This window comes from Meles meles, chromosome 9 (assembly GCF_922984935.1).
Source record: "Meles meles chromosome 9, mMelMel3.1 paternal haplotype, whole genome shotgun sequence".
In the NCBI taxonomy this organism is placed as follows: domain Eukaryota; kingdom Metazoa; phylum Chordata; class Mammalia; order Carnivora; family Mustelidae; genus Meles; species Meles meles.
This window is the reverse complement of record NC_060074.1, coordinates 112,694,091-112,719,586: the sequence shown is the minus strand read 5'-3', so window position 1 is coordinate 112,719,586 and position 25,496 is coordinate 112,694,091. Positions and strand designations below refer to the sequence as shown.

At 38.7% G+C, this 25,496-nt stretch overlaps 1 protein-coding gene across 6 annotated transcripts in view; it reads left to right on the top strand.

The window, feature by feature from the left end:
- The window catches only part of WDR33 (WD repeat domain 33), a 130,832-nt gene that overhangs the window by 52,266 nt on the left and 53,070 nt on the right, over positions 1-25,496 (top strand). For 5 of the 6 annotated variants that reach the window (XM_046018906.1, XM_046018904.1, XM_046018907.1 and 2 more), the window contains exons 2-7: positions 7,034-7,260; positions 8,949-9,017; positions 9,857-9,961; positions 12,243-12,338; positions 12,529-12,680; positions 14,369-14,466. In XM_046018906.1, the coding sequence (XP_045874862.1) occupies positions 7,057-7,260; positions 8,949-9,017; positions 9,857-9,961; positions 12,243-12,338; positions 12,529-12,680; positions 14,369-14,466 (724 nt within the window). In that variant the 5' untranslated portion in view covers positions 7,034-7,056. Of the gene's footprint in view, positions 1-7,033; positions 7,261-8,948; positions 9,018-9,856; positions 9,962-12,242; positions 12,339-12,528; positions 12,681-14,368; positions 14,467-19,976; positions 20,643-25,496 lie in introns of those variants that run through there. The other variant, XM_046018909.1, reaches the window with a different exon arrangement.

Here is a 25,496-nt window from a genome sequence, read left to right as displayed (position 1 = left end):
GGAGCAGAGGGAGAGAGAATCTCAAGCAGACCCGATGTTGAATGCAGAGCCTGATGTAGGCCTCGATCCCATGGCTCTGAGACCACAACTTGAGCCAAAACCAGGAGCTGGTTGCTTAACCGCTGTGCTACCCCAGGCACCTCATAGCACAGTTCTACAATTTGTAATGACTTTTCTTGAAGAAAAGTATTCATTTTTTTCTGCCCACTTTCCTATTTTCAGTTATAATTTTGGTAATAACACATCACTAAGCTTATAAAACATGTTACTTTGTATTGGTTGGGACAAGAACCATAATTATAATTCTGGTATGGACTTGTGTGCACAAACCTTGGAGAACTAAGTCTGGGTATTCTGGTTTTTTCAAAAGACTAGTCATTTTGTTGGCTAAGGGAATAACATATTTCATTCAAGATAATATCTGTTGAGCAAAAAGAATCTTGGAAGTTATCTACATTAACCTCATTGTCCAGTTTGAGAAAGCATAGGGAGGGAAGTTGAGTAGCTTGCTTATTTTGGGTTAGTAGTTGAAAGCTTGAAGGCTAAGGAAATGGTGCAAACCTTTGTGAACTCAGGAGCCTGTATTTGTCATGAAGTTTGAAATCTGTTCTGTGAACTTAGATGTTAAATTCAGTGAATCAGAATGATAATGCTGTATGTCATGTAGGATATAATATAAAGTTGGCACTTGATGAAATGTTGTGATTGCTTGAAACGTTGAAGGTTTTTGTGTATGAGAAAGACATGATAAGTTCATTGTTTCAGGTGGGTTTTTTTTTCTTAGTTATTTGCTTTTCTTGTAAGTATGTATACCCAAATTACTTGTCCTCTTTCTACCTCAGTTTCTCTGTCTTGTCCCACCTTCCCTCACCCTCTATCCTAGATAGGAAATGAAAATGCTTTGGGGACAAACCAGGCTTATAGTTTAAATGGTAATGTTCTGTTAATGTAGCTTAAGTGAATACTGCAGTAAATGGGAATCACAGTAATTACTTTTATGGAGAATAAAGCTCTTCTTTCCTTTTTTTTTTCTTTTAGGATTTTATTATTTATTTATTTGAGAGAGCGAGCGAGAGAGCGCGAGTGTGTACATAAGCCAGGAGTCAAAGGGAGAGGGAGAAGCAGACTTCCTGCTCAGCAGGGACCCCGACATGGGGCTCAATCCCAGGACTCTGGGATCATGACCTGAGCCAAAGGCAGATGCTTAAGCACTGAGCCACACAGGCGCCCCAAGCTCTTATTTTTCTGCATTTGGTTTTATATATATATATATATTTATATATGTGTATGTATATATATATACATATATATATATATGTATATGTGCTGCCGAAGCAAGCATTGCATATGTATACATGTATGTAAAGAAAGATTTCCTTGAAATGTTGTCCTGAGTGAAGCCTAAAGGATAGTTTCAATGACTTGAGTGAAGGTTCTGTCTGGATCACTTATTTTTCAATCTTATGTGTGGAGTTTTCTGCTGTCTGTGTTAGAGAAAACTGTTTTATTATTACTAGCATCTTTCAGCAATCCATACTGGTGAGCCAGGAGGGCCAGACATTTTGCTCTGACTGCCATTGTATTTGTCTGCTAGGGTTGTCATAACAAAGTATAATATTGCTGGCTTAAACAACAAAAATGTGTTTTTTCACAGATTGGGAAGTTAGAGACCCAAGATTAAGATTTGAGCAGGGCTGTTTTCTTCTGAGGCCTTTCTCCTTGACATGTAGATGGCTCTCTTCTCCCCATGTTTTCATACAGCTTTCCTTCTGTGTCTGTGTGTATGTTCTGATCTCCTCTTACAAGCATACTAGTCATATGGATTAGGGCTCTGTCTTCAAATACAGTCACATTCTGAGGTTTTGGAGGTTAGGACTTCAACATATGAATTTGTGAGGGGACACAATTCAGTCCATCACAGTTACTAGAGGCTCTGTTTTGGGGGTGCCTGCGTGGCTCAGTTGTTAAGTGTCTCCTTTTGGCCCGGATCATGATCCCAGGGTCCTGGGATCGAGTCCCACATTGGGCTCTCTCCTCGGCAGGAAGCCTCTCTCGCTGTGTCTCTGTCAAATAAATAAAAAAAAATCTTAAAAAGAAAAAAAGAGACTCTTTTGACTTTGTTAAGTGACAGTGGTTTATAGGAAGTGAAGCTGAAGTGTGTAAGGTTTAATGTGAAGACTGGTCACTGTATTGTGAGGAGGTTTGCTTTTATTTTATTTTAAGGCTGGGTCTTGATGTAAAATATAATTGTACTTTTCCCCCCCTCTCTTTTTCTTCATGCTGGACCTTTATTTTTAGAACACAAGTAGTACTTGACCATTCATGAAAAGTTAAAAGTTCTTTTTTTTTTTTTTTTTTTTTTAGAATACAGATTTCTAAATGGAAAGGTATCTTTTTCCGTCCTCTATAAGGTCTTAAGTGAAGGAGTAATATTTTTCTTTATCTTTAACGTGAATTATTCAAGAGTGTTAGTAATAGCATAGTGATTGTTTTATATTTGACTTCAGTTATTCTCCTCCTTAGAAGGTGAACCCTGGATTTGGCTCTTGGTCATCCATCTTCAGCACCATCAACTTTCTGTTAATGTTTCAACTACCTCACCATCTAAAATTTTTTCCAGTGGGTTAAACCCCCCCATTTTTGAATGGAGATAAAAGTCACATAACATAAAATTACCTGTTTTAACCATTTTATTTTTATTTATCTATTTATTTTTAATGATTTTATTTATTTTTTTGAGAGGGAGAGAGCACAAGCAGGTGAAGCAGCAGAGGGAGCGGGAGAAGCAGGCTCCCTGCTGAGCAAGGAGCCCACTGTAGGGCTGGATCCCAGGGTCATCACCTGAGCCAAAGGCACATGTTTAACTGACTGAGCCACCCAGGCACCCCATATTTGGCTTTTTTCACTTAATATAATGTATTTAAGCAGGTTTTTTTTTTTTTTTTTAAGATTTTGTCTACTTTAGAGAGAGGGAGAGATGGAGGGGGTAGAGGGAGAGGGAGAAAATCTCAAGCTGACTCCCTGCCGAGCATGGAGCCCAATGCAGGGCTCAATCTCACAACCCTGAGTTGAAACCAAGAGCGGATACTAAACTGAGTGAGCCACACAGGTGCCCCCTTAACATAATGTATTTAAGATTTATCCGTGTTGTAGTATGTATCAATGTTATATTCCTTTTTTTTTTTTTGCTGAATAAAATTTTTTTTTTAAAGATTTTATTTATTTGACAGACAGAGATCACAAGTAGGCAGAGAGGCAGGCAGAGAGAGAGAGGGGAAGCAGGCTCCCCGCTGAGCAGAGAGCCCGATGCGGGGCTCGATCCCAGGACCCTGAGACCATGACCTGAGCCGAAGGCAGAGGCTTAACCCACTGAGCCACCCAGGCGCCCCGCTGAATAAATTTTTTTTTTTTTAAAGATTTTATTTATTTATTTGACAGAGAGAGAGATCACAAGTAGGCAGAGAGGCAGGCAGAGAGAGAGGAGGAAGCAGGCTCCCTGCGGAGCAGAGAACCCGATGCGGGGCTCGATCCCAGGACCCTGAGATCATGACCTGAGCTGAAGGCAGCGGCTTAATCCACTGAGCCACCCAGGTGCCCCTGAATAAATTTTTTTAAAAGATTTTATTTATTTGAAAATGAGAGACAGATATCAAGAGAGAGCCTGAGTGGGGAGGAGGGGGAGAAGCAGGCTCCCCACTGAGCAAGGAGCCTGATGTGGGACTTGATCCCAGGACTCTGGGATCATGACCTGAGCTGAAGTCAGACGCTTAACTGACTGAGCCACCTAGGTATCCCTGGCTGAATAATTTTTAAGCCTCTTTTGTTACGTGTAACAATGTGGGTTTTTTGTTCTTTGTTTTTTAAGTAGGCTCCATGCCCAACGTGGGGCTTGAACTCAAGACCCTGAGATAATAAGTCAGATACTCTACTAACTCCTAAAATGTTATTTTTGTAACATTGTTTATCATTCATACTTACGTAAAAAAGCTTAATTCTCATTTGATATCAGTAATGTTAGAAAGTAGATTACTAGGATGATTTTATTCTAATAAAATTAGAAATTTGATGGTTGTAAAGGGAAAAAAATAATTTTAGGGTTTACTTTTCAAAGCTGTGTCTTTTTATTTTTATTTATCTAGTTAAAAAAATTTTATTTAAGTAATTTGTACACCCAACCATGGGGCTCTAACTCATGACCCTGAGATCAAGAGTCAGACATTCTTTGACTGAACCAGCCAGGAGCCCCAAAGCTGCATCCTTTTGGAATTACTGGCCTAGATATCTGACTGAAGCCATGTGTGGAAATCTGGATGCTGAAACTTAGTTGGATTCATGGGATAGCTAAGTAAACAGACACCTTATTATTATTCTTCACCAACATTATGAGGCAAATGCTGAGTGCAGTTTGTACATTCTAATTTAATTCACACATAGCCCTAAAAGAAAGAATGCTTATCTCATTATAAATTAACATTTATGAGAAACCTTCTGGGATTGTTCCAGAGTAGTGGAAATAATATGTATTAAATGTATATTTTATCATATGACTTAATTTTGTTGTTTATTCATTTCTCCTGTCATTGCCCGCCCCCCCCCCCCCCCCGCATCCTATTATCATTATTAAATGGTTTCAGGAGAGACTAAAGTGACAAGAAGAATGTAGTAATAGTACTAAGAATATATTCATCAAAGGAAATAACAAGTTTTGTTCAGGTCCTTATTCAGTGTCTTGAATGAGGAAAGGCAAATATAAGACTATAGAAAAATACTGCAGAGTACAATCTCTCCTGCTGTCAAAACAAAAATAATTGTGGAAATTCCTTTTTGTTTTTTTTTTTATTTTTTTATTTTTTTTTTAAGATTTTATTTATTTATTTGACAGAGAGAGAGGTCACAAGTAGGCAGAGAGGCAGGCAGAGAGAGAGGAGGAAGCAGGCTCCCCGCGGAGCAGAGAACCCGATGTGGGGCTCGATCCCAGGACCCTGAGATCATGACCTGAGCCGAAGGCAGCGGCTTAATCCACTGAGCCACCCAGGCGCCCCTGGAAATTCCTTTTAACTAACACCCTTTATGTGCTTTTTATCATCTGATTTATATTTTTATTTTTTATTTTTCAAATATTTTGTTTATTTGACAGAGGAAGACAGAGAGAGGGAATACAAATAGGGGGAGTGGGAGGGGAAGGAGCAGGCTCCTCACTGAGCAGGGAGCTCCATGCCGGGCCCCATGCCAGGACCCATGCCAGGACCCTGGGATCATGACCTGAGTCAAAGGCAGACGCTTAACAACTGAGACACCCAGGTGCCCCATAGTCTGACTTTTAAAATGTGCTTAAAAATGTGTTTTTAGGGGCGCCTGGGTGGCTCAATAGTTAAGCATCTGCCTTTGGCTCAGGTCATGATCCCAGAGTTCTGGGATCAAGCCCCAAATGGGGCTCCTGCTCAGCAGGAAGCCTGCTTCTCCCTCTCCCACTCCCTGCTTGTGTTTCCTCTCTCTGGGTCTCTCCCTGTCAAATGAACAAAATCTTTTTTAAGATTGAGCCGCTGCCTTCGGCTCGGGTCATGATCTCAGGGTCCTGGGATCGAGCCCCGCGTCGGGCTCTCTGCTCCGTGGGGAGCCTGCTTCCTCCTCTCTCTCTGCCTGCCTATCTGCCTACTTGTGATCTCTCTGTCAAATAAATAAATAAAAAAATCTAAAAAAAAAAAAAAATGTGGTTTTCTGTCATGCATATTTATGTTATTGGAATATAAATTTATTTAGAGTTGAAAAATTGTAAGCTTTTGATTTTTTTCTGTTGAGATGGTAGCTTAATGTTGCCTGTATAAATACATAAATACATATACTGAGAAATACGGTTCTGTGGTAATTTGATCCTGAAATTACATCTATATACTTCTTAAAAAATTTTTTTTCTTTTTAAAGATTTTGTTTGGAGAGCAGGAGTGTCAGTGGGAGAGGGGGCAGAGGGAGGGAGACAGTCTCAAGTGGACTCTGTGCTGAGCACAGAGCCAGATGCATGGCTCCATCTCATGACCCTGAGATACATGACCTGAGCCGAAATCAAGAGTGGGATGCTTAGCTGATTGTACCACCCAGGCACCCCTGGCTATACATACTTCTAGCATTCATATGAAATAGGATAGTTTATTCCATTTTCTGCCCTATTCCTAGGAAAGTTAAAGTTCAAAAAAGTCAGATTTAAAAATTTTGTAGTAACTCTTGCATAAATGAAATGGGGTCTTAAAATAAGCTTAAAATTAGTTTTACCATTAAACGTCTAATGAAAACTTCATTTAAAAAATGTGAAGAGGTGGGGCACCTGGGTGGTTCAGTGGGTTAAAGCCTCTGCTTTCGGCTCAGGGCATGATCCCAGGGTCTGGGATCGAGCCCCGCATCAGGATCTCTGCTCCGCAGGGAGCCTGCTTCCTCCTCTATCTGCCTGCCTCTCTGCCTACTTGTGATCTTTGTCTGTCGAATAAATAAATAAAATCTTCTAAAAAAAATGTGAAGAGGTTTCAGTGATTCTGCCCTACCCCCTCAACACATGGAGTACATAGCACATTCACCCCATGCTGTTATAAATTGTGTTTTTTCCCCTCTACCAGGCTGAATTTTACGATAAATCTCATTAGCACTTAATTTGTGAATTGGCCTTTATCAAATGTCTAACTGGTCTCTACCATTAAATCTAATAGTTTGGGATGCCTGGGTGGCTCAGTCGGTTAAGTGTTGGCTCAGGTCATAATACCGGCGTTCCTGGGGTCCAGTCCCCCATCAGGCTCCTTGCCCGGCAGAGAGCTTGCTGCTTCTGCCTGTTGCTTGCTCTGCTTCTGCGCGCGTGCTCTCTCTCTCTCTCTGACAGATAAGTAAAATCTTAAAAAAATAATAGTTCATTTTGTAAATAGACTAAAACCTAGAAATGATACTTACTAGAAAATGAAAGAGAAGTATAAAAAAATGTTCATTTTAAAATGTTTTCAAGTAATGTTGCAGTGCTGATACTTGTAGTGAAAGTACATTTTCCTTACTCTAGACTCCTAGAACGAATACATCACCATGGCTACAGAAATTGGTTCTCCTCCTCGTTTTTTCCATATGCCAAGGTTCCAACACCAAGCACCTCGACAACTATTTTATAAGCGACCTGATTTTGCACAGCAGCAAGCAATGCAGCAGCTCACCTTTGATGGAAAACGGATGAGAAAAGCAGTAAACCGAAAAACCATAGACTATAATCCGTCTGTAATTAAGTATTTGGAGGTAAGTCCAGTTAATGCACTTCTGATGACCAGACTTCGGCTTTTGCAAAAGAAGAAAGTTTTTAGAATGCAGTATAAGTATAACTGTGTTTCTTGAATTAGTGGGGTGAAGGGGAATTTCAAATTTGGCCAGTCACTAGTACTTCGTTTGCTTTCCGCATGTATGAATCATCTTCTCAAAAATTATAAAATTTAAGCTCTGATTTACAGTTTAGACTTTTATTTTTTAAAAACATTTATTTATTTATTTTTTTGGCAGAGAGAAAGAGAGCGCGCACGTGAGAGAGCGTGAGTGAGCGCGCGCATGAAAGCACAAGAGCCACAAGCAGGGGAAAGGCAGGCGGAGGGAGAAGGCTCATGGAGCAAGGAGCTGGAAACAGGACTTGATCCCAGGACCCTGGGATCATGACCTGAGCAAAGGCAGAGGCTTTACCAACTGAGCCACCCAGACATCCCATAGTTTAAACTTTTAGAGCAAAGTTCACAGCAGATCTCAGAAAATGGTACTTTAATCCCAAGGCCAGCCTTAAAACACTTGTTAAACTCACAGGATATTTGAAATGTTAAGAGACTACCAACATAGGATTGTTTCTATGAGAACACATGTTCAGAATAGCAGTTTTGTGTGTCCAAGGCACTGGCTGAAGGAACACTGATTTTCCAAGCCCCTAGTGGTGGATCACTCTGTCAGAGAAAAGGGCTCCACTTCCTTGACATTCAAGCATTTTAGGGTGAGAGCAACCCTGACATGGCAACTAAAGGCCAATTAGGCATTTGTCTAAATCTCTGCTTGATATTTCTCCCTTTTGAGTTCTTTGTTTACTTGTCTTCACCTAGGAATTAGCCTCTGCAATTTGCTTTCATTACTAATGCTGTTACTTTAATCAGGTTTTGATTTGCTGTGGACTGCTATGAAGAAAATTTGTTTGCTTTTTCTTACTTGAGACTGTTGTTAAAGACGTGTTTGCATATTGGATAATTAGTATGTTGCAAACAATATAAGAGAAAAATATTCAGAGATGAAGACAAACTTAGGTTTTTCCAGGTAATTCAGGTGGAAAACTAGTCTAGGAGAGGTTGAGAGGAATTAAGAAAACCAAAGGCGGCATACCAGGAATTGTTTTGTACTGAGGACTTTTTATTTAATTTTTTTTTCCCAAGATTTTATTTCTTGATTTGACAGAGAGAGACACAGGGAGAGAGGGAACACAAGCAGGGGGAGTGGGAGAGAGAGAAGCATGCTTCCTGCTGAGCAGGGAGCCCAATGTGGGGCTTGATCCCAGGACCCTGGGATCATGACCTGAGCCAAAGGCAGACGCTTAACGACTGAACCACCCAAAGCGCCCATGTGCTGAGGATTTTGAAGGAATTGGGAGACGTGTGCCTATCTCTTATCCTTTTTCTTTTTATTAAAGCATGGTCAGTGAGAATGTGTTGGGGTCAGCAGTATCTTGGGTGATTGGTTGGGGATAAGGTAAGGTGAGTAAAGAGGGAAATTCTAAATAATGTCAGTAGGATATATGGTCTCTTTAAGATACCCACTGTTACCTTTGTTTTAGAGCATAATGAAAAAGTTTTAATCCTGTTTTCTCCCCATTTGATAGTAGCTTACATTTTAATTAATATTTACTTTAGTTTCAAACAGAGTATAATTGGACCACATTAATTAATTTGTTTATTTTTAAACAGAATAGAATATGGCAAAGAGACCAGAGAGATATGCGGGCAATTCAGCCTGATGCAGGTTATTATAATGATGTAAGTATTAAGATATGTTATACTAGCTTAAGTTTGCTTGGACATTTGAATATAAACGTCTTTGCTTGGATATTTGAATGTAAAACTGTGTGATCTCAAACGCAGACGTGGACGTTTCTTTTTCTTTTCTTTTTTTTTTTTTTTTACACATTTTATTTATTTATTTGACAGACAGAGATCACAAGTAGGCAGAGAGGCAGACAAGAGAGAGATGGGGAAGCAGGCTCCCCGCTGAGCAGAGAGCCCGATGTGGGACTCGATCGCAGGACCCTGAGTTCATGACCCAAGCTGAAGGCAGAGGCTTAACCCACTGAGCCACCCAGGCGCTCCACGTGGACTTTTCTTTATACATTTTTATAATTAAAACATTCCTAAAGAGAGAAAATAACATCTCTTTACTCCATGGGTTATTACTATTATTTTTTTAATCTCAGTTAGAATTTTTCTTTTACTTTAATGGTGTAAGAACTTTTGATTTGGGGCTTAAAGAAATGTCCAACAGAAGATTGTACTGCCTCAGAGTCTGGAATAGGAAGGTTAATTTTAAATTTGGTTTATTGTGAACATGTTTTATTGTGTTGACCTTCAGAAGTAATTAGAGATACTGCATATTTGGTTTTGTTGTTTGTTTAGTAATAATGGACATTTAACTCTTCTGCATCTCAGTTTTCTTAATTTAACTAATGCAGACTGATGATAATCTATAATAATAGTTTTTTGAAAGTCATGTGTAGTCCTGAATTTGTCTTTAAATGTTGAAATAACTGTCTTGTTCTTTCTCTGGTTCATGTCCTGTGTGTAATCAGGAGCTCTTCAAATCCAATTTTCTCTTTTTGTAGCTGGTCCCACCTATAGGGATGTTGAATAATCCTATGAATGCAGTAACAACAAAATTTGTTCGAACATCCACAAATAAAGTCAAGTGTCCAGTATTTGTTGTTAGGGTAAGTATTCTGTTGGATTTTTTTTTTTTTTTTGAAAAATTAATCCTGAGTTAGTCTATACATATTTAACAGGACAAAATTAAATTATTTTAAACTTATATCTGGGATAAAAATTGGTGTGTTGCTAATAATTTTATTTTGGAATACCCCACCATTTATCCATTACATTCACATTTAGTAAGGTATTGGTTTTTGGATTGTTCTTCATGATGTAATTTCCATAGAATTCTCTGAGCAGGCCATGGATCTGTATTGTAGTAGGGCTCAGGCTCACTTTTGAATAGTCGGGTGGCTTTTGCTGCTGTTCAGAAAACAGCATCTCAAAGTTAATAAAAACTGTTTGGTGTTACTAGTAAGGAAAACACCTGAAAAGACCTAAGGCCAGTGGTTGACCATAATTTTTAGCTTCATAAAGGTACATAGTAGGTACTCAATACATTGCATGAAAAAAATTTTTTTAAAAAGATTTTATTTATTTATTTGACAGAGGGAGAGAGATCACAGGTAGGCAGAGAGGCAGGCAGAGGGAGAAACGGGCTCCCTGCCGAGCAGAAAGCCCAATGCGGGGCTTGATCCCAGGACCCTGAGACCATGACCTGAGCCGAAGGCAGAGGCTTAACCCATTGAGCCACCCAGGTGCCCCCCCAAAAGTTTAATTTTTAAATAAATAGATTAGCATGGTTTAAAATTTGAAAATTTGAAGGGGTTTGTAATAAAAGGCCTTCCCATCTTCATCTCCCAGGCATCCAGTTAGTATTACCATTTGTGATAGTATAAGCATTTTCTTTGTGGTTTGCTAAGAATGTACTTGTTGGTTAGCAGTATTTCAAGTCTAGAAATGTAGGATGGAGTTAATAGATTTAAGCAAATACGAATTGGAAAAAAATGGGACAGAGGAAAGATAATAATGGTAAACGTTGTGGCAAATCAATAAAATAGGCAAATCCTCGATATTAGGAAGGTACGGTAGAGAGCAGGGAGAACCAAAGGTCTGGGGGAAATATTGCAGTTTAGGTCTCCTATTTACTTTAGAGGCCTAAAGCAGTAGAAACATTAGTAAAGAAACACTTATTTTGTTGGTAGAACCAACCAGTATGTAGTGTAATTTTGTTTACCAGGGAATTTGATTAAAAGGGTTGGCGTTCAGCTAATTTTTAATCTTAGCATAATAGAGAAAATTGTTTTGAAATGTATAAAATCTGAGCATTTTGTATCATAATACAGAAGGATAAAATTGTATTTGTTATAGTTCATTAGGTAAATTTCTCATTTGGGGATCAAACTGTAAGGTATCAGGAGATATTTGCACACAGTGGAGACATAGTCCAAATTACAAGATATCAGGATAAAAAGACAGGGTTCTGTTGCCTATAGTTCTGTTGCCTGTAGTATTTACTTGGTTGGGATCCATAGCAGATAACAAACTAGGAAAGTAGGAGGATTTTATTCATGATAATCAAAAATCATGTTGTGCTGGTAAGCAGTAAAAAGTCAGGTTTTCCAAATAGTCTTCACTTTACATATCTCATCCTGCTGTTCCTATAACCACACTTATATTTTTCAACTGTGTGTGTCATAATTTTTAGTTAAATATATTTATTTGCCAGGAAAAGTTTGATAACCTTGATGTCCTTAAATTGGTACTCAACTTTTTTCATAAAACACCAGTAACTTTTCTGCCTTAATTGGTCCAGTAGCAGATGTAATCCTTCTCTGAGTTGTTTCGGTGACTCACCATTTTATTTATGTTAGCCTGCTATGTATCCTTGGAAAATATGGTCTTTGTATATTTTGCTTTTAAAGGTTTTTTAAAGTGTGTTGATGTGTGTAACTTAAACAGAGACTTTTAATGCATTTACTTTTTTTTTTTTTTAATGATTTATGTATTTTGAGAGAGAGAGAACACTTGAGGGCTATGAAGGGAGGGGCAAAGGGAAAGGGAAAGAGAGAATCCCAAGCAGACTCCATACTGAGCATGGAGCCTGACATGGGGCTTGTTCTCACTCATGACCCTGAGATAAGGACCTGAGCCTGAAACCAAGAGTTGGATGCTTTAATGATGGTGTCATTCAGGAGCCCTATGCATTTACTATTTTTAATTTAGTTAATGAGCTAAAATACTAATACAGATTCTTTTCTGACAAAGTACTTGCGTATAAATCTGAACTGTTGCTTAAGTGGAAGTCAGTATTGTCTGTTGAATGTTGATTATTGGATTATTTTATAAATACTTTCTAAGTGTTTCAACAATTAGCTAAGATTCTTTTTTTGCCTTCCCTAGTGGACTCCAGAAGGAAGACGGTTGGTCACTGGAGCTTCTAGTGGAGAATTCACCTTGTGGAATGGACTCACCTTCAATTTTGAAACAATATTACAGGTAACAGTAATCATCAGAGGGTCACATCCTCCTGTGGTACTGTAAAGAACTAGAGAGATACAGTTACTTTATTGGCATCTTAAACTTAAAATTGGACAAATCGTTCTTGTGAGTTAATATATGCTCCTGTCAAGCCTTCTGTCATATATTCTTCTACATAATGTTTACAAATGTTTTAATGTTTTCACAGGCACATGATAGCCCTGTGAGGGCCATGACTTGGTCACATAATGACATGTGGATGTTGACAGCAGACCATGGAGGATATGTGAAATATTGGCAGTCGAACATGAACAACGTCAAGATGTTCCAGGCACATAAGGAGGCGATTAGAGAGGCCAGGTTTATACACAATATACCATTTTCTGTAGTCCCTATTGTCATGGTTAAATTATTCTCTGAGTGTATTCTGGGTGCAGAGATGCATGGGCTCTGTCAGATTCTGGGATACTTTCTGCACCCTATAAACACAATATTTTTCTTTGTTTCCACACACTCACCATTTCGCTGGCACTTTTCTGAAGTAGTGTTGTCCCGGTATCAGCCTTTGCAATATGTTAGAGATGTATTGTCTGCCGCATTTTGCACTGGTTTTCTCTTTTCATTTATGGTTAATAATGTGTATACGTTATTCCTTTTTACTACCTACTGTGTAAGACAAGAATCTTTCATTCCAAATAAAGAATTCAGTCTTTAATTATACAACTGAATAAAATCTAAAGCCTACAGAAAACACCTTCAGAGTTCACACAAAATACAAGAAAAAAAGGCTTAAGTGAAGACCTGGTTGGCTTGGTTATGCCACGACTTCAAAAGGAAAGTATAGTAGGACTAAAAGCTCACAAGTAACTCTGGCTGTGGCAAACATTAATGGAATAATGAATGGGTTCTTCAAGCTTTGAAACTGTAAGGAAACCATTGTCAAGAAGATTCTAGGACTTCTGATTCACTGTTGAGAACATCAGTTATGCAAATGTATAAGTGGAGTTTAAAATATTTTCAGTGAGTTGTATATTTTTACATATCAGTGAGATATGTATAGTAAAACTGGAAAAAAAAATCTTGAAAGCAAGCCTGAAGAATTGCTGCAGCCTCAGAATAAAGCTAAGCAGCATTCTCTACGGGTGTACCGCCCATGTGTGGAAGGAGGTTGACATCTTTATAGAAACATCATCCACCGCAGTCACTTGTTTCTACTTTCAGAATCTTAACAAAAATTGTTGGATAAACATGCTCCTGCAAAAACTGTACTTTAGTGTCCTGCCTGTACATTGAGTTTCACAGTTGGTTCTTTGTTAGTTACAGGACTCCAAAGTTCAAGAGAGTTTTTAGAGATAGATGAGAAACTTGATGGTTTTTCATGACAGGGAGGGAAAGATGGCAAAAATCCTTTGCAGTAGATTATCTCTGGCTTCAAACACAGTCTGAATGTCTCTGTGGTCAAGTTTTCCCAAAAAGGTGCAACATCCATGGAGTAGCTTGTCAGGGAGAATGTGTGAGAGTTTCCCACAGACCATTCAAATAAATGAAAAACATTGTATGTAGGGTGTTTAGCAACTAGTCTTTAAGTAGCTTGTCCAGAATTTTTTAGCTTATCGTTTCATGAAGCATCTGAGGTGGAAGCTGATGCTCATTTTTTGAGCGGTATTCCTCTGCGATTTAAGAGTGTTTAGGGAGTATTGCAAAAGTACAATTCATTTAGTTTCTACACTAGTTCCACATTTTCTGTTGGTAAGACAGGAAATACCGTACTGTGGGGAGTGTGGGAAGCATTAGTACTAATAATACATTTGTAAAGTTCTGGACTATTGTTGATTGAAAACTAAGAAGCAACTACTCTGTTGAATTCTTCTTTTGATGAGATGCATTTGTTAGCTGACAACGTTCTCTTTAAGGGCTTCTTCACTGTTGGAATACTTCCTCTCCTGTTTATAACGCAGCACAGTGTTTTTATTTTTCCCTGTCTGAGAAGCACAGATAATCTGTTAAATGCTGACTTCTTTCCCCTGCTGTGTGTCTTCATGTAACAGTTTCTCACCCACGGATAATAAATTTGCTACATGCTCTGATGACGGCACTGTTAGAATCTGGGACTTTCTTCGTTGCCATGAGGAAAGAATTCTCCGAGGTACGTGTACTAACAGTACTGATTGGAATATTTAAATAGGGAAGGCATTTGTGGTTAAATCATCACAATACCACAATACCAGCTTACATCTCCATTCAGTTTTTTTACATATACACTGTCTCAGTCAGGCTCTTTAAAGAAACCTGAACACTTCTGGTTCACAGTCATTTTGTAGATTTTTACTACTACTACTATCTTTGAATTCTTTGAGTTAGGTTATAAATTACATACAAGTATTCCTCTTCTCTTATCCTGCCACCCCTGCAAATTACTTGCCTACCTGTACTGATCCGTTAGGGCCTATTCTTTTCCTGTCTTATAGCCAGCATAGCTTTCTCCAGCATAATGGCACTATAATTTTATTTAGATAGCTCACATTCTCTCGGCAGTCCTTTTACAATATGGTTAGCTGAGGTAGCAATTCTCATTATTGCTGTTTCTGAAAGTAGATGTGTTTTTGTTTTTGTTTTTAAACAGTATACCACATTTGTGTACTACATGGCCCACTAGTTACTAAATTTTTTCTTGTTTGCTTTTATCAATTTCATAATTATAAACTAATGTCTATCAGTTACTCCCTCCTACAAAAGAAATCCATATTTTTTACTTGGATTAACTTAGTTTCAGACTTCATTAAGTGGAGCTGTTGAAATACTAACAGTTTATCTCTATCGTTTATGTAAATTCCGTGGGTGCTAGAGTTAGGGAATTCACTCTGTTTATGTAATAGAAACATTGAAACAGACATTTACATTAAAAAAAAATTTAATCTCATTAGTTCATTGTTAACTAGGAAGATGGTGTTCTCAACTGCTTAATTTGAACTTGTACTGATTTAACAAAGAGTATATTCTACTCCATACTCTTGATTTCAGTATCCCATGAGAGTAACATCTTCCTCTCATATAAATGCTGGGTAGGCACATGGGTACCACAGACATTGGGTGTCAAATAATTACTATTAAGAGATTTTCCTTTCTATTCAAGAGTCTTGGTTGAATTTTTACAACTTTCCAGAGCTTAGCCTGTAGTAGTGTTGATGCTTTCTAGATAAGAAAGTAAATGCCCTTAATATTTAACCCATATTTCAAACCAGTTTTTTTTTTCTTTTAATTCATGTTTGTTTACATGTTTCTGGCTTGCACGTTTTGTGTGGGTTCATCCACAGTGCTTTATGGTGATAGTTAGCATAAGGATATAGTACCTGTCATTGAAGGAGTATACTATGAACATTATAATATTGTACAATTCAGAACTAGATGGAGTCTTTAGAATCATTTAGCTGGAATTACTCTATGGATGAGCATCATGACCCAGCAGGCTTAAGTGACATGTTCCAGGTAAATAAGTTCAGATCCAGGACTTAGAATCTAGCCTAATGGTACGCTAATATTGCAGCTTTTCTCACTCTTAATGGAAGTCTTAGCTGTTAAACAGACATAAGATGGATAACTTTTTCTAGGTTTTGAAAATCCCAAGAAATATAGAGGAAACACAATAATTATAGTTACTAAAAGCAATTCTAAAGTATCACAATTATTTTTATAGTGGACTATAATAATTATGAAGTCTTATATAAAACTACTATGCATCTTGGATTAAATAAAAGAAAACTTGCTATGTGGTACCATTTTTCACTTCCATGTTCCAGTGAAATATTATTCAATTTTGGTAATGAAACTGTTTCTAGGTAGTGCTTAAGAACTTTTCCTCTGAAATTAAGAGTCTGTGTGTGAGATACTCTAGCAGTTAAATATTTTCAGATTTGAGTTGAGGCAAATTTGGATAAGATGAAATGGATGCTGAAGTATTATTTGTTATTCCTTTGGCTTAAAAAATAAACCAACATCCTGCCTATGTTATTCGATAGCTGAATTTTATTTTTTGTGTGGGGGGACTCTTTTTATTTTAATTTTTGCTATGGAATTTTCAAACATGTACAAAAGTATAATGAATCTCCCATGTACTTCTAGGATGTATGTTCTAGCTTAGCTTACTCAGGATTTTTGTTCCCTTTTTTCTTAGTACCTCAGTGGGTATCTGGGACCAATATGAATATATAAGCCAAGTTAGTTATACCGCCCAAATAGTAGTTCTAATAGCAAGTCTGGTGTAGTAGAGGAGTTATTAGATTCCAGTTATCCATTTTCTGTCCTTCCTCATTTTTCTAAATTCTCTGAATTTTAGTGGTGATGATGAAACAGTGAAACGGTTAAAATTTTCCTGTCCTTCACTTGTGGATTCCAGTTGTCTCAAGCCTGATCTAAAAATTCTAAAAATTCTAAAAATTCACATAAAATTTCAAGTAAATTTAATTGAGCTTTATACATAGAAAATTGGGTCACAAAGTCAAAAAGATAAGGATAGGAGCTTCCACTATCTAAAATGTCATTTAGTCTCTATGAAGGGATGATGTTCAGCTAGCTTACACAGACTTAAACATTGGACAGTTAAGCATAGTCTTACATAATGTTATGTACATTAGTTGTACATCAGACCAAAACTTGGGTTGTACATCAGACCAAAACTTGGGTTTAAGTATTTTTTAAAAGATTAAGAGAGAGAGAGAAAACAAGCAGGGGAAGCAGGAAAGGGAGAGGAAGAAGCAGGCTCCCCCGATCAAGGAGCCTGGGATCATGACCTGAGCTGAATGCAGACACTTAACTGACTGAGCCACCCAGGCACCCCATCTTGCGTTTAAGTGTTAAAATCTAAGAACATTTTATTTTATTTTTATTTTAATTTTTAGTTTTTAAAAAAGATTTTATTTGACAGAGGCACAGTGAGAGAGGGAACACAAGCAGGGGGAGTGGGAGAGGGAAAAGCAGGCTTCCCTCTGAGCAGGGAGCCTGATGCAGGGCTCGATCCTAGGATCCTGGGCTCATGACCCAAGCCGAAGGCAGACGCTTAACGGCTGAGCCACACAGGCTCCTGAGGAAAATCTAAGAACATTTTAAATGAAGGTGATGTTTATGATCATGTAGTTTAGCTCTTTTTATCAAGTACTTACCTTTTCTATGTCATTCCTAAAACCCAGTCTTCTATTCATAAACATTTTTAGTGTTACAGTATTCACTACCTTAAGTGATTCTTTTTCAATTTTTAGATAGAAAGTTCTTTCATTATATCAGAAATCTGCTTCTGTATGACTTGTCCTACCTCAGGAACACAAAAAAATTAAGTTTATACTTTCTTCATGGCAGCCCTTTAAGTGTTTCAAGATAGCTATCATGTCTTCTTTTTTTAGTACATTTAGTATGCTGAAGCGAGCGCTCTGTCATGTCTTCTTAATGTAAACCATCAGCTGTAAGCATACAGGATCCTTGTGCATGGTGGAAGCCATGATACCATACTGTTGACTGCAGAATTTATAGTTGCTTTTTAGTGTCCTTTCTGAGATTGTTTGCATACTTTTTGGAAAAGGAAGAAGTTACACAAGAGAAAGTCATCAGTATTTTTTAAGGTTCAAATAAATACAGATTTATTTTTAGGAGATTTGCTACTCAAAAGATTGTGATTGGTCCATAGGTATGAAATTGAATATACTGAAAAATTGAGAAGTATTGTGCACCACTCATTACTAAAACATATGCAGGTCAGCATAATTTATACACAGTTATCCTTTTTCCCCATTATTACTGAGAGCACTTAATTTGTGGGCTGGGAGTAAAAGAACATTTAAGAACCAGAAGTACACGAATCTAAGTGAGCTTCTAATGTACTGATATTTATTGCATTTGACTCTTAGTGAAATGGAGGCCTTAAAATCCATTTATTTAATTAGTGACCATATGCTGTATGTATGCTACCATTAGTAGAAGAATCTTTTTAAGGTACGACACCTTTCCTCATGCTTCTTAAAGTTTAGTAGGGAAGTTATTTTCACACACTTGAGATGGTGGAGAATATGGGAGAAGGGTCTTGATAGTGTTAGATAGTTTTATCTGCATAGAGTTAGAAGCAGGTCACTTAAGCCTAGCTGAAATGTACATGAGAAAGGTTGAAAACACAGAATCAATAAGAAAACTGAAGTAAACTTTAGTGAGAAGCATAATACTCTTCAAAAGAACCCAGTTTGCAAAGTTTTAGCATGCTTTCATTTTGTTCTACCTTCTTGGTTTTAACAATATCTGATACCTTACACTTGTATGTATCAGGCATATTCTAAGAATTTTTTTTTTTTCTTCGAGAGAGCATGAGCCAGGGTAGGAGGGTCAGGGGAGGGGTAGAGGAAGAAGTAGAGAGAGAATCTTTTATTTATTTATTTGACAGATTGAGAGCATAAGTAGGTAGAGCAGCAAGCAGAGGGAGAGGGAGAAGCAAGGTCTCTGCTGAGCAGGGAGCCCGATGTGGTACTCGATCCCAGGACCCTGAGATCATGATCTGAGCCGAAGGCAGCCTCTTAACTGACTGAGCCACCCAGGCGCCCCTTAGGGAGAGAATCTTAAGCATGGAACCCAGCGTGGGGCTCTGTCTCATGACCCTGAGATCATGACCTGAGCCGAAATAGAGTTGGATGCTTACCCAACTGAGCCACCCAGGCAGCCCTGTTGTGATAACTTCATTTAATCTTCCTGGTAACCCTTGGGGTGCCTGGGTGGCTCAGTGGGTTAAGCCGCTGCCTTTGGCTCAGGTCATGATCTCAGGGTCCTGGGATCGAGTCCCGCATCGGGCTCTCTGCTCAGCAGAGAGCCTGCTTCCCTCTCTCTCTCTGTGCCTGCCTCTCTGTCTACTTGTGATCTCTGTCTGTCAAATAAATAAATAAAATCTTAATAATCTTCCTGGTAACCCTATGCTCAATACTGTTTGTTCGACATTTTACAAATGGGTAACCAAGATACAAAAAGTTAAGTAAACTTGCCTTAAGGTCAGGTAGCTTGTAAGAGGTGGGGCTGGGATTTGAACCCAGGTTTTTAGGGCCAGAGTTGATACTGAACCACTATGTTAAACTGCCTTTTTTCTGTTTGAAAAGTAATATCAGCATGGGTGTAGTGATGTCTTTCTGGGCTGTGATGACAGAATTAGAGAGTTTTTTGGTGAGAAGAGAAGGGTGTAGGTAGAGGGAACTGATTTAGGTACTCAAGTTCATTTTATCATTTGTCTTTAAATTTGTCCATGTAGGTCGGACACCTGGGTGGCTCAGTCGGTTAAGTGTCTGCCTTCGGTTCAGGTTATGATCCCAAGGTCCTGGGATCGAGTCCTGTACCTACCTGGTGGGGGTATCCTTGCTCAGTGGGGAGCCTGCTTCTCCCTCTGCCTGCTGCTCTCCCTGCTTGTGCTCTCTCTCTTTCTCTCTGATAAATAAATAAATATAGTCTTCTAAAAAAGCCCAAAACTGTCCATGTAGGTTATAGGATTTCAATGTAGGATATATTTAACAATAGAAAAATGATACTACAATGAATAGTTCAAACTAAATGGGTTATAAGATATATGCTAGTTTATGTAAATAGAACATGAGCATAAGGAGTTATACTGAGACTTACTGAGGAGGTAAGGTCTGTTTTCAGTTTTTGGATATACCACTCATGGAGAGGAATTGAACCCCTGAGTATGCACAACTTTTAAGAAAAGGAATATTTTTAGTACCTTTGGTAAGTCTGTGTATCTCTTCCTTATTACATTGATTGTGGTCTTTAATAAATGAGATCAACCCCTTTGCAAAGATCTTTTGGTTCAGCAGTGTGTTTTGAACTATGTGAAGACATGTTTATGAAGTTGAGTGTTCCAAAAATCTTTGATGCTTTTTACTGAAAATAATTTTTCTTATTAAAGTAGAATTGGCAAGAGACATAGTTCATGATTAATGGACCTACTTGTACAGTGTTTACAAAACATCCCACAAGATCCTGTCTGTTCTCCCCAAGAAAAGCACAGAAACACCCAGCTTCCTTTAAAATAGCCTGTGTAGGAATAACTCCTTCCGCTAACAATATGAAAAGCTCTTCAGGCACATCTTACTTAATCATCCAAAGAACCATGCATAAACCTATTTTACATATGGTCGCTGATTTTCTGTCTGTGTTACCTTATTTTGAGGAAGAGTTTATTTTAAGGCTCTTTTCCCTCTGCTTTCCTGAGAAGACTGGATTATGGTAGGTTTTCATATGTAGAGAATCATCTGAGTATATTATGAGAAGAAAAAAGACTTATTTTTTTTTTTAAGATTTTATTTATTTATTTGACAGAGATCACAAGTAGGCAGAGAGGCAGGCAGAGAGAGAGGAAGGGAAGCAGGCTCCCTGCTGAGTAGAGAGCCCAAGTCGGGGCTCGATCCCAGGACCCTGGGATCATGACCTGAGCTGAAGGCAGAGGCTTAACCCACTGAGCCACCCAGCTGCCCCAAGACTTACTAAGTCTTAATAACACCCTGAAGCACATTTGAAGAAATAAGTGTGGTAGGGTTCTGAAACATTCATTTTATATGGTACATTCACATTTTTTTTTTTTAAAAGATTTTATCCATTTATTTGACAGAGATCACAAGTAGACAGAGAGGCAGGCAGAGAGAGAGAGGGAGGGAAGCAGGCTTGCTGCTGAGCAGAGAGCCCGATGCGGGACTCGATCCCAGGACCCTGAGATCGTGGCCCGAGCCGAAGGCAGCGGCTCAACCCACTGAGCCACCCAGGCGCCCCGGTACATTCACATTTTTGCAGGAATTGTTTTAGATTTTTATATTGGGCTTTGTTCTTTCTATCTCAGTATTTATTTTAAATGCTGCACATAATATAGCAAAAACTTGCTGAAAATAGATTTGTAGCTTTCTTGGGATGTCAGGTCTGCTCATTGGTGCTGTCATAGTGTTTTAGTTAAGAGTCAAGAGCAATTCCCAGATACACTTTTAAAGATGCTGGTTTTCTGACAGTTACAAATCACTATGAATAATAATTCAGCATTTGATTTTTAGAAAGAGTCTGTATCTTTGCAGTAATTGTTCTATGAGTATCTGCTTCAGTTTATTTTGAGTGAGGCTGAAATTTCTGTTTGCTGATGAATTAGTTACCTGGTTATATTTTTAGAGCTTCCCAGCTAACTAGGTCTTTAGTAGTTTTTCTTTTTCCTTAAAGATTTTATTTATTTATTTGACAGAGCACAACCAGAGGGAGCTGCAGAAGGAGGGGGAGCTGCAGAGAGAGAGGCAGAAGCAGGCTCCCCGCTGAGTAGGGAGCCTAACCTGGGGCTCTATCCCAGGGCCCTGGGATCATAACCTGAGCCGAAAAGGCAGCTGCTTAACCACCTGAGCCACCCAGGCAACCCCTTTGGTAGTTAAAATTAGCTAAAATTCAGAGCTTTGGAAAGAGCCATAAAATTAGATAAATATGTTATATGCTTTTGGCTTTTTCATTTTTAGTTGGTAGATCCTTATGCAACTAAAATATGGTATCATCAAAAATAGTTACTTGTTAGGGCGCCTGGGTGGCTCAGTGGGTTAAACCCTCTGCCTTCGGCTCAGGTCATGATCTCGGGGTCCTGGGATTAAGCCCCGCATCGGGCTCTCTGCTCAGCAGTGAGCCTGCTTCCTCCTCTCTCTCTGCCTGCCTCTCTGCCTACTTGTGATCTCTGTTAAATAAATAAATAAAATCTTTAAAAAAAAAAAAGGGATTTAAAGAAAAAAAATAGTTACTTGTCAATGAGGGCAGTTAAGTACCAAAACGAATACTGTTTTTTTTTTCTTAAGTCAGTTTTTCCCCTTTACTGTATTTTAAAAAAATTTTAAATATTTATTTGACAGAGAGATAACCACAGCAGGAACACAAGCAGGGGGAATAGGAGAGGGAGAAGCAGGCTTCTCACAGAGCAGGGAGCCTAATGCAGCACTTGATCCTAGGACCCTGGGATTAGGACCTGAGCCAAAGGCAGATGCTTAAAGACAGCCACCCAGGCACCCCTTTCCCTTTACTTTAATGATATACTAGAAAACCATTTTATTTAAGGGGTGCGTGGGTGGCTCGGTTGGGTGTCTGCCTTTAGCTCGGGTCATGGTCTTGGGGTTCTGGGATCGAGCCCTGTGTGGGGCTCCCTGCTCAGCAGGGAGCCTGCTTCTCCTCCTCCCTCTGCCTGCTGCTCCCCCTAGTCATATTTTCTCTCTGTCAAATAAATAAATAAAATCTTAAAAAAAAAAATTAAGTTTAAGTCTTATCCCAGGAATTTGTAAGAAGCACCTACGGTGCTATGATCTCTTTAGTTACAGAGACCAGGAAAAGAATTTCTGTTTAAAGAAATAAATGGTGGCGCCTGGGTGGCTTAGTTGGTTAAACATCTGCCTTGTGCTCAGGTCATGATCTGGGACCCTGGGATTGAGCCCTGTGTTAGGCTCTGCTTGGTGGAGAGTCTGCTTCTCCATCTCCCTCTCCCTACCACTCCCCTTGCTTGTGCACACTCGCATGTGCACGTGCTCTGTCAAATGAGTAAATAAAATCTGGGGCGCCTGGGTGGCTCAGTGAGTTAAGCCTCTGCCTTTGGCTCAGGTCAATGATCTCAGGATCCTGGGATCGAGCGGGGTGTAGGGCTCTCTGCTCAGCTCACCACCACCCCCCGCGCCTGCCTCTCTGCCTACTTGTGATCTCTCTCTCTGTCAAATAAATAAAATCTTTTAAGAAAAAGTAAATAAAATAAAAAAGAAATGGTAGTCTCTAGGTGATTTATCCTTTTTTATGGATTGTTTTATAAACTAGTCTTAATTTCTCCAAAGTACACTAATCAGTTTCTCAAAGCCAATCTGCTGAACCCTCTGTTTTTTTCCCTTTGTAGATACTTTAATATAATTCTCTTTGAGAGAATGTTACCCTTATTAGGATGGTTTTAGAATATCACATGTTACTTGGATTATTAGCCCAGTGAATTGTATCTGCTTTAACTTGCTGATATTTTAAAATATTGTATTAGTCCCTAGGGAGTGCCAGGAAGGCATAGCCACCACAGGGGGCCTGTGGTGCTTTTGAATAGGGGTAGGTAGAGTTTCTCCTGCTCAGAACCATCCATCTGTAAACGGAATGCCTTTTGTAATCTTCCTGACAGTTGGCAAGCTAAACCTCCCAATCTGAGGCAAGGAAGGCTTAAGAGCCCATACAAAAGCTCTTTCTCTTTTCTTTCTATGAAAAAATTTCCATAATTAAATCCAAATATGATGTCTTAATATCCTCCCTACCCCTTTATTCTACATCTGTATACAGTAAATCTAACTGTACCTTCATACATAATCCTTTAAATATTTGAAAATGACAGAATTTCTCTTAAGTCCCTCTTATCCAAGTTGTATACTATATTTCCCTTTACTCTTTTTCATGATTTCCTGATCCTTACCATTCTGAGCATCTGTCATCAAGAATTAAGGTTCACGGGGCACCTGGGTGGCTCAGTGGGTTAAGGCCTCTGCCTTCAGCTCAGGTCGTGATCCCAGGGTCCTGGGATCGAGCCCCGCATCGGGCTCTCTTCTCGGTGGGAGCCTGCTTCCTCCTCTCTCTCTCTGCCTGCCTCTCTGCCTACTTGTGATCTCTGTCTGTCAAATAAATAAATAAAAATCTTAAAAAAAAAAAATTAAAGTTCACCATTCTGAATATCCATTCTTACTAAATGACAGAATATCCATTCTTACTAAATGACAGACACACGAATTCATACTAATCCTCGAAAGCCTACATTTGTATTTATATAAGCTCATAAACCATTCTAGTAGGCTATAGAATTGAGATAGAAAACCTAAATACTAGACTTAACATTCATCTCTGTTTAAAATTTTATGTATTAAATTTCTGTTCATTAAATTTAACATAGTATCTTCTTGAATCCTAACATCTGGAGAACTTTCAGTCTTGGATCGCCTGTACTTTGCCAAGCACGCCATCGAGCTTAATTAAAAAATGTTATATAGGACAGAGGCCAAGTAAAGAACCTTGCAGCTCTCTCAACAGATTTACCTCACTGGTGACAAACATCCAGTGGAATCTTATGTTGGAAATGGTCTTCAGGTCATGTAGTTACAAAGCCATGATCCTCTGCCATGATCTTTAGACTAATTCAGAAGATTGCCTATTATGGTTTGACTGTAATTTTCTTGAACACACCTCTAGTAGTTATTTTTAAAAAAATTTTGTTTTAGAATGACTTACTCCAAACCTCTGATTTTCAGTGGAGTCAATAATACCCTATAATGAGCATTTTGTAAAGAGTTTTCTCTCAGAATATGCACTGGTGTCTGTTTAAAAAAGCTTTATGCAGCTTGCCTGGGTGGCTCAGTCGTTAAGTGTCTGCCTTTGGCTCAGGTCATGATCTCAGAGTCCGGGGATGGAACCCTGCACTGGGCTCCCTGCTCTATGGGAATCCTGCTGCTTCCTCTCCTACTCCCCTGCTTGTGTTTGCATAGTGGTCATTATCAGTGAAGATATAGAATATTTACAGCACTCTAAAGATTCCTTCATACCTTTTCTCCATCCAACCCCTTTATTAGGTAATTTAGATATTCAGAGACACTTGTTTTCATTAATTTCCCTTTTTTCCTTTTTTTTTTTTTTTTTTTAAATTTTCTCTTTGGTCCTTTTGTGGTTTCTTTCATCTTCCTTTCCATTATGTACAGTAGTCATAATTTCCTTGACTTGCCTCATTTTTTGTTTTTATTTTAAGATATTTATTTATTTATTTATTTGACAGAGAGACAGATCACAAGTAGTCAGAGAGGCAGCCAGAGAGAGAGAGGAGGAGGCAGGCTCCTCACTGAGCAGAGAGCCCGATATGGGGCTGGATCCCAGGACCCTGAGACCATGACCGAAGGCAGAGGCTTTAACCCACTGAGCCAACCAGGCACCCTTTTTTTTTTTTTAAATTAAACATCAATTTTTAAAAATTTCCCTTAAAAATCTTATTTATTTATGTATGTAAGTAAGTAAGTAAGTAAGTAAGTAAGTAAACTCTACTCCCAGTGTGGGCTGTACCTCATAACCCAAAGATCAAGAATTAAATGCTCTATCCACTGAGCAAGCGAGGCACCCTGCCTCTGTTTTCAATGTTTTATTATTTTTCCAGATTAACTTCTT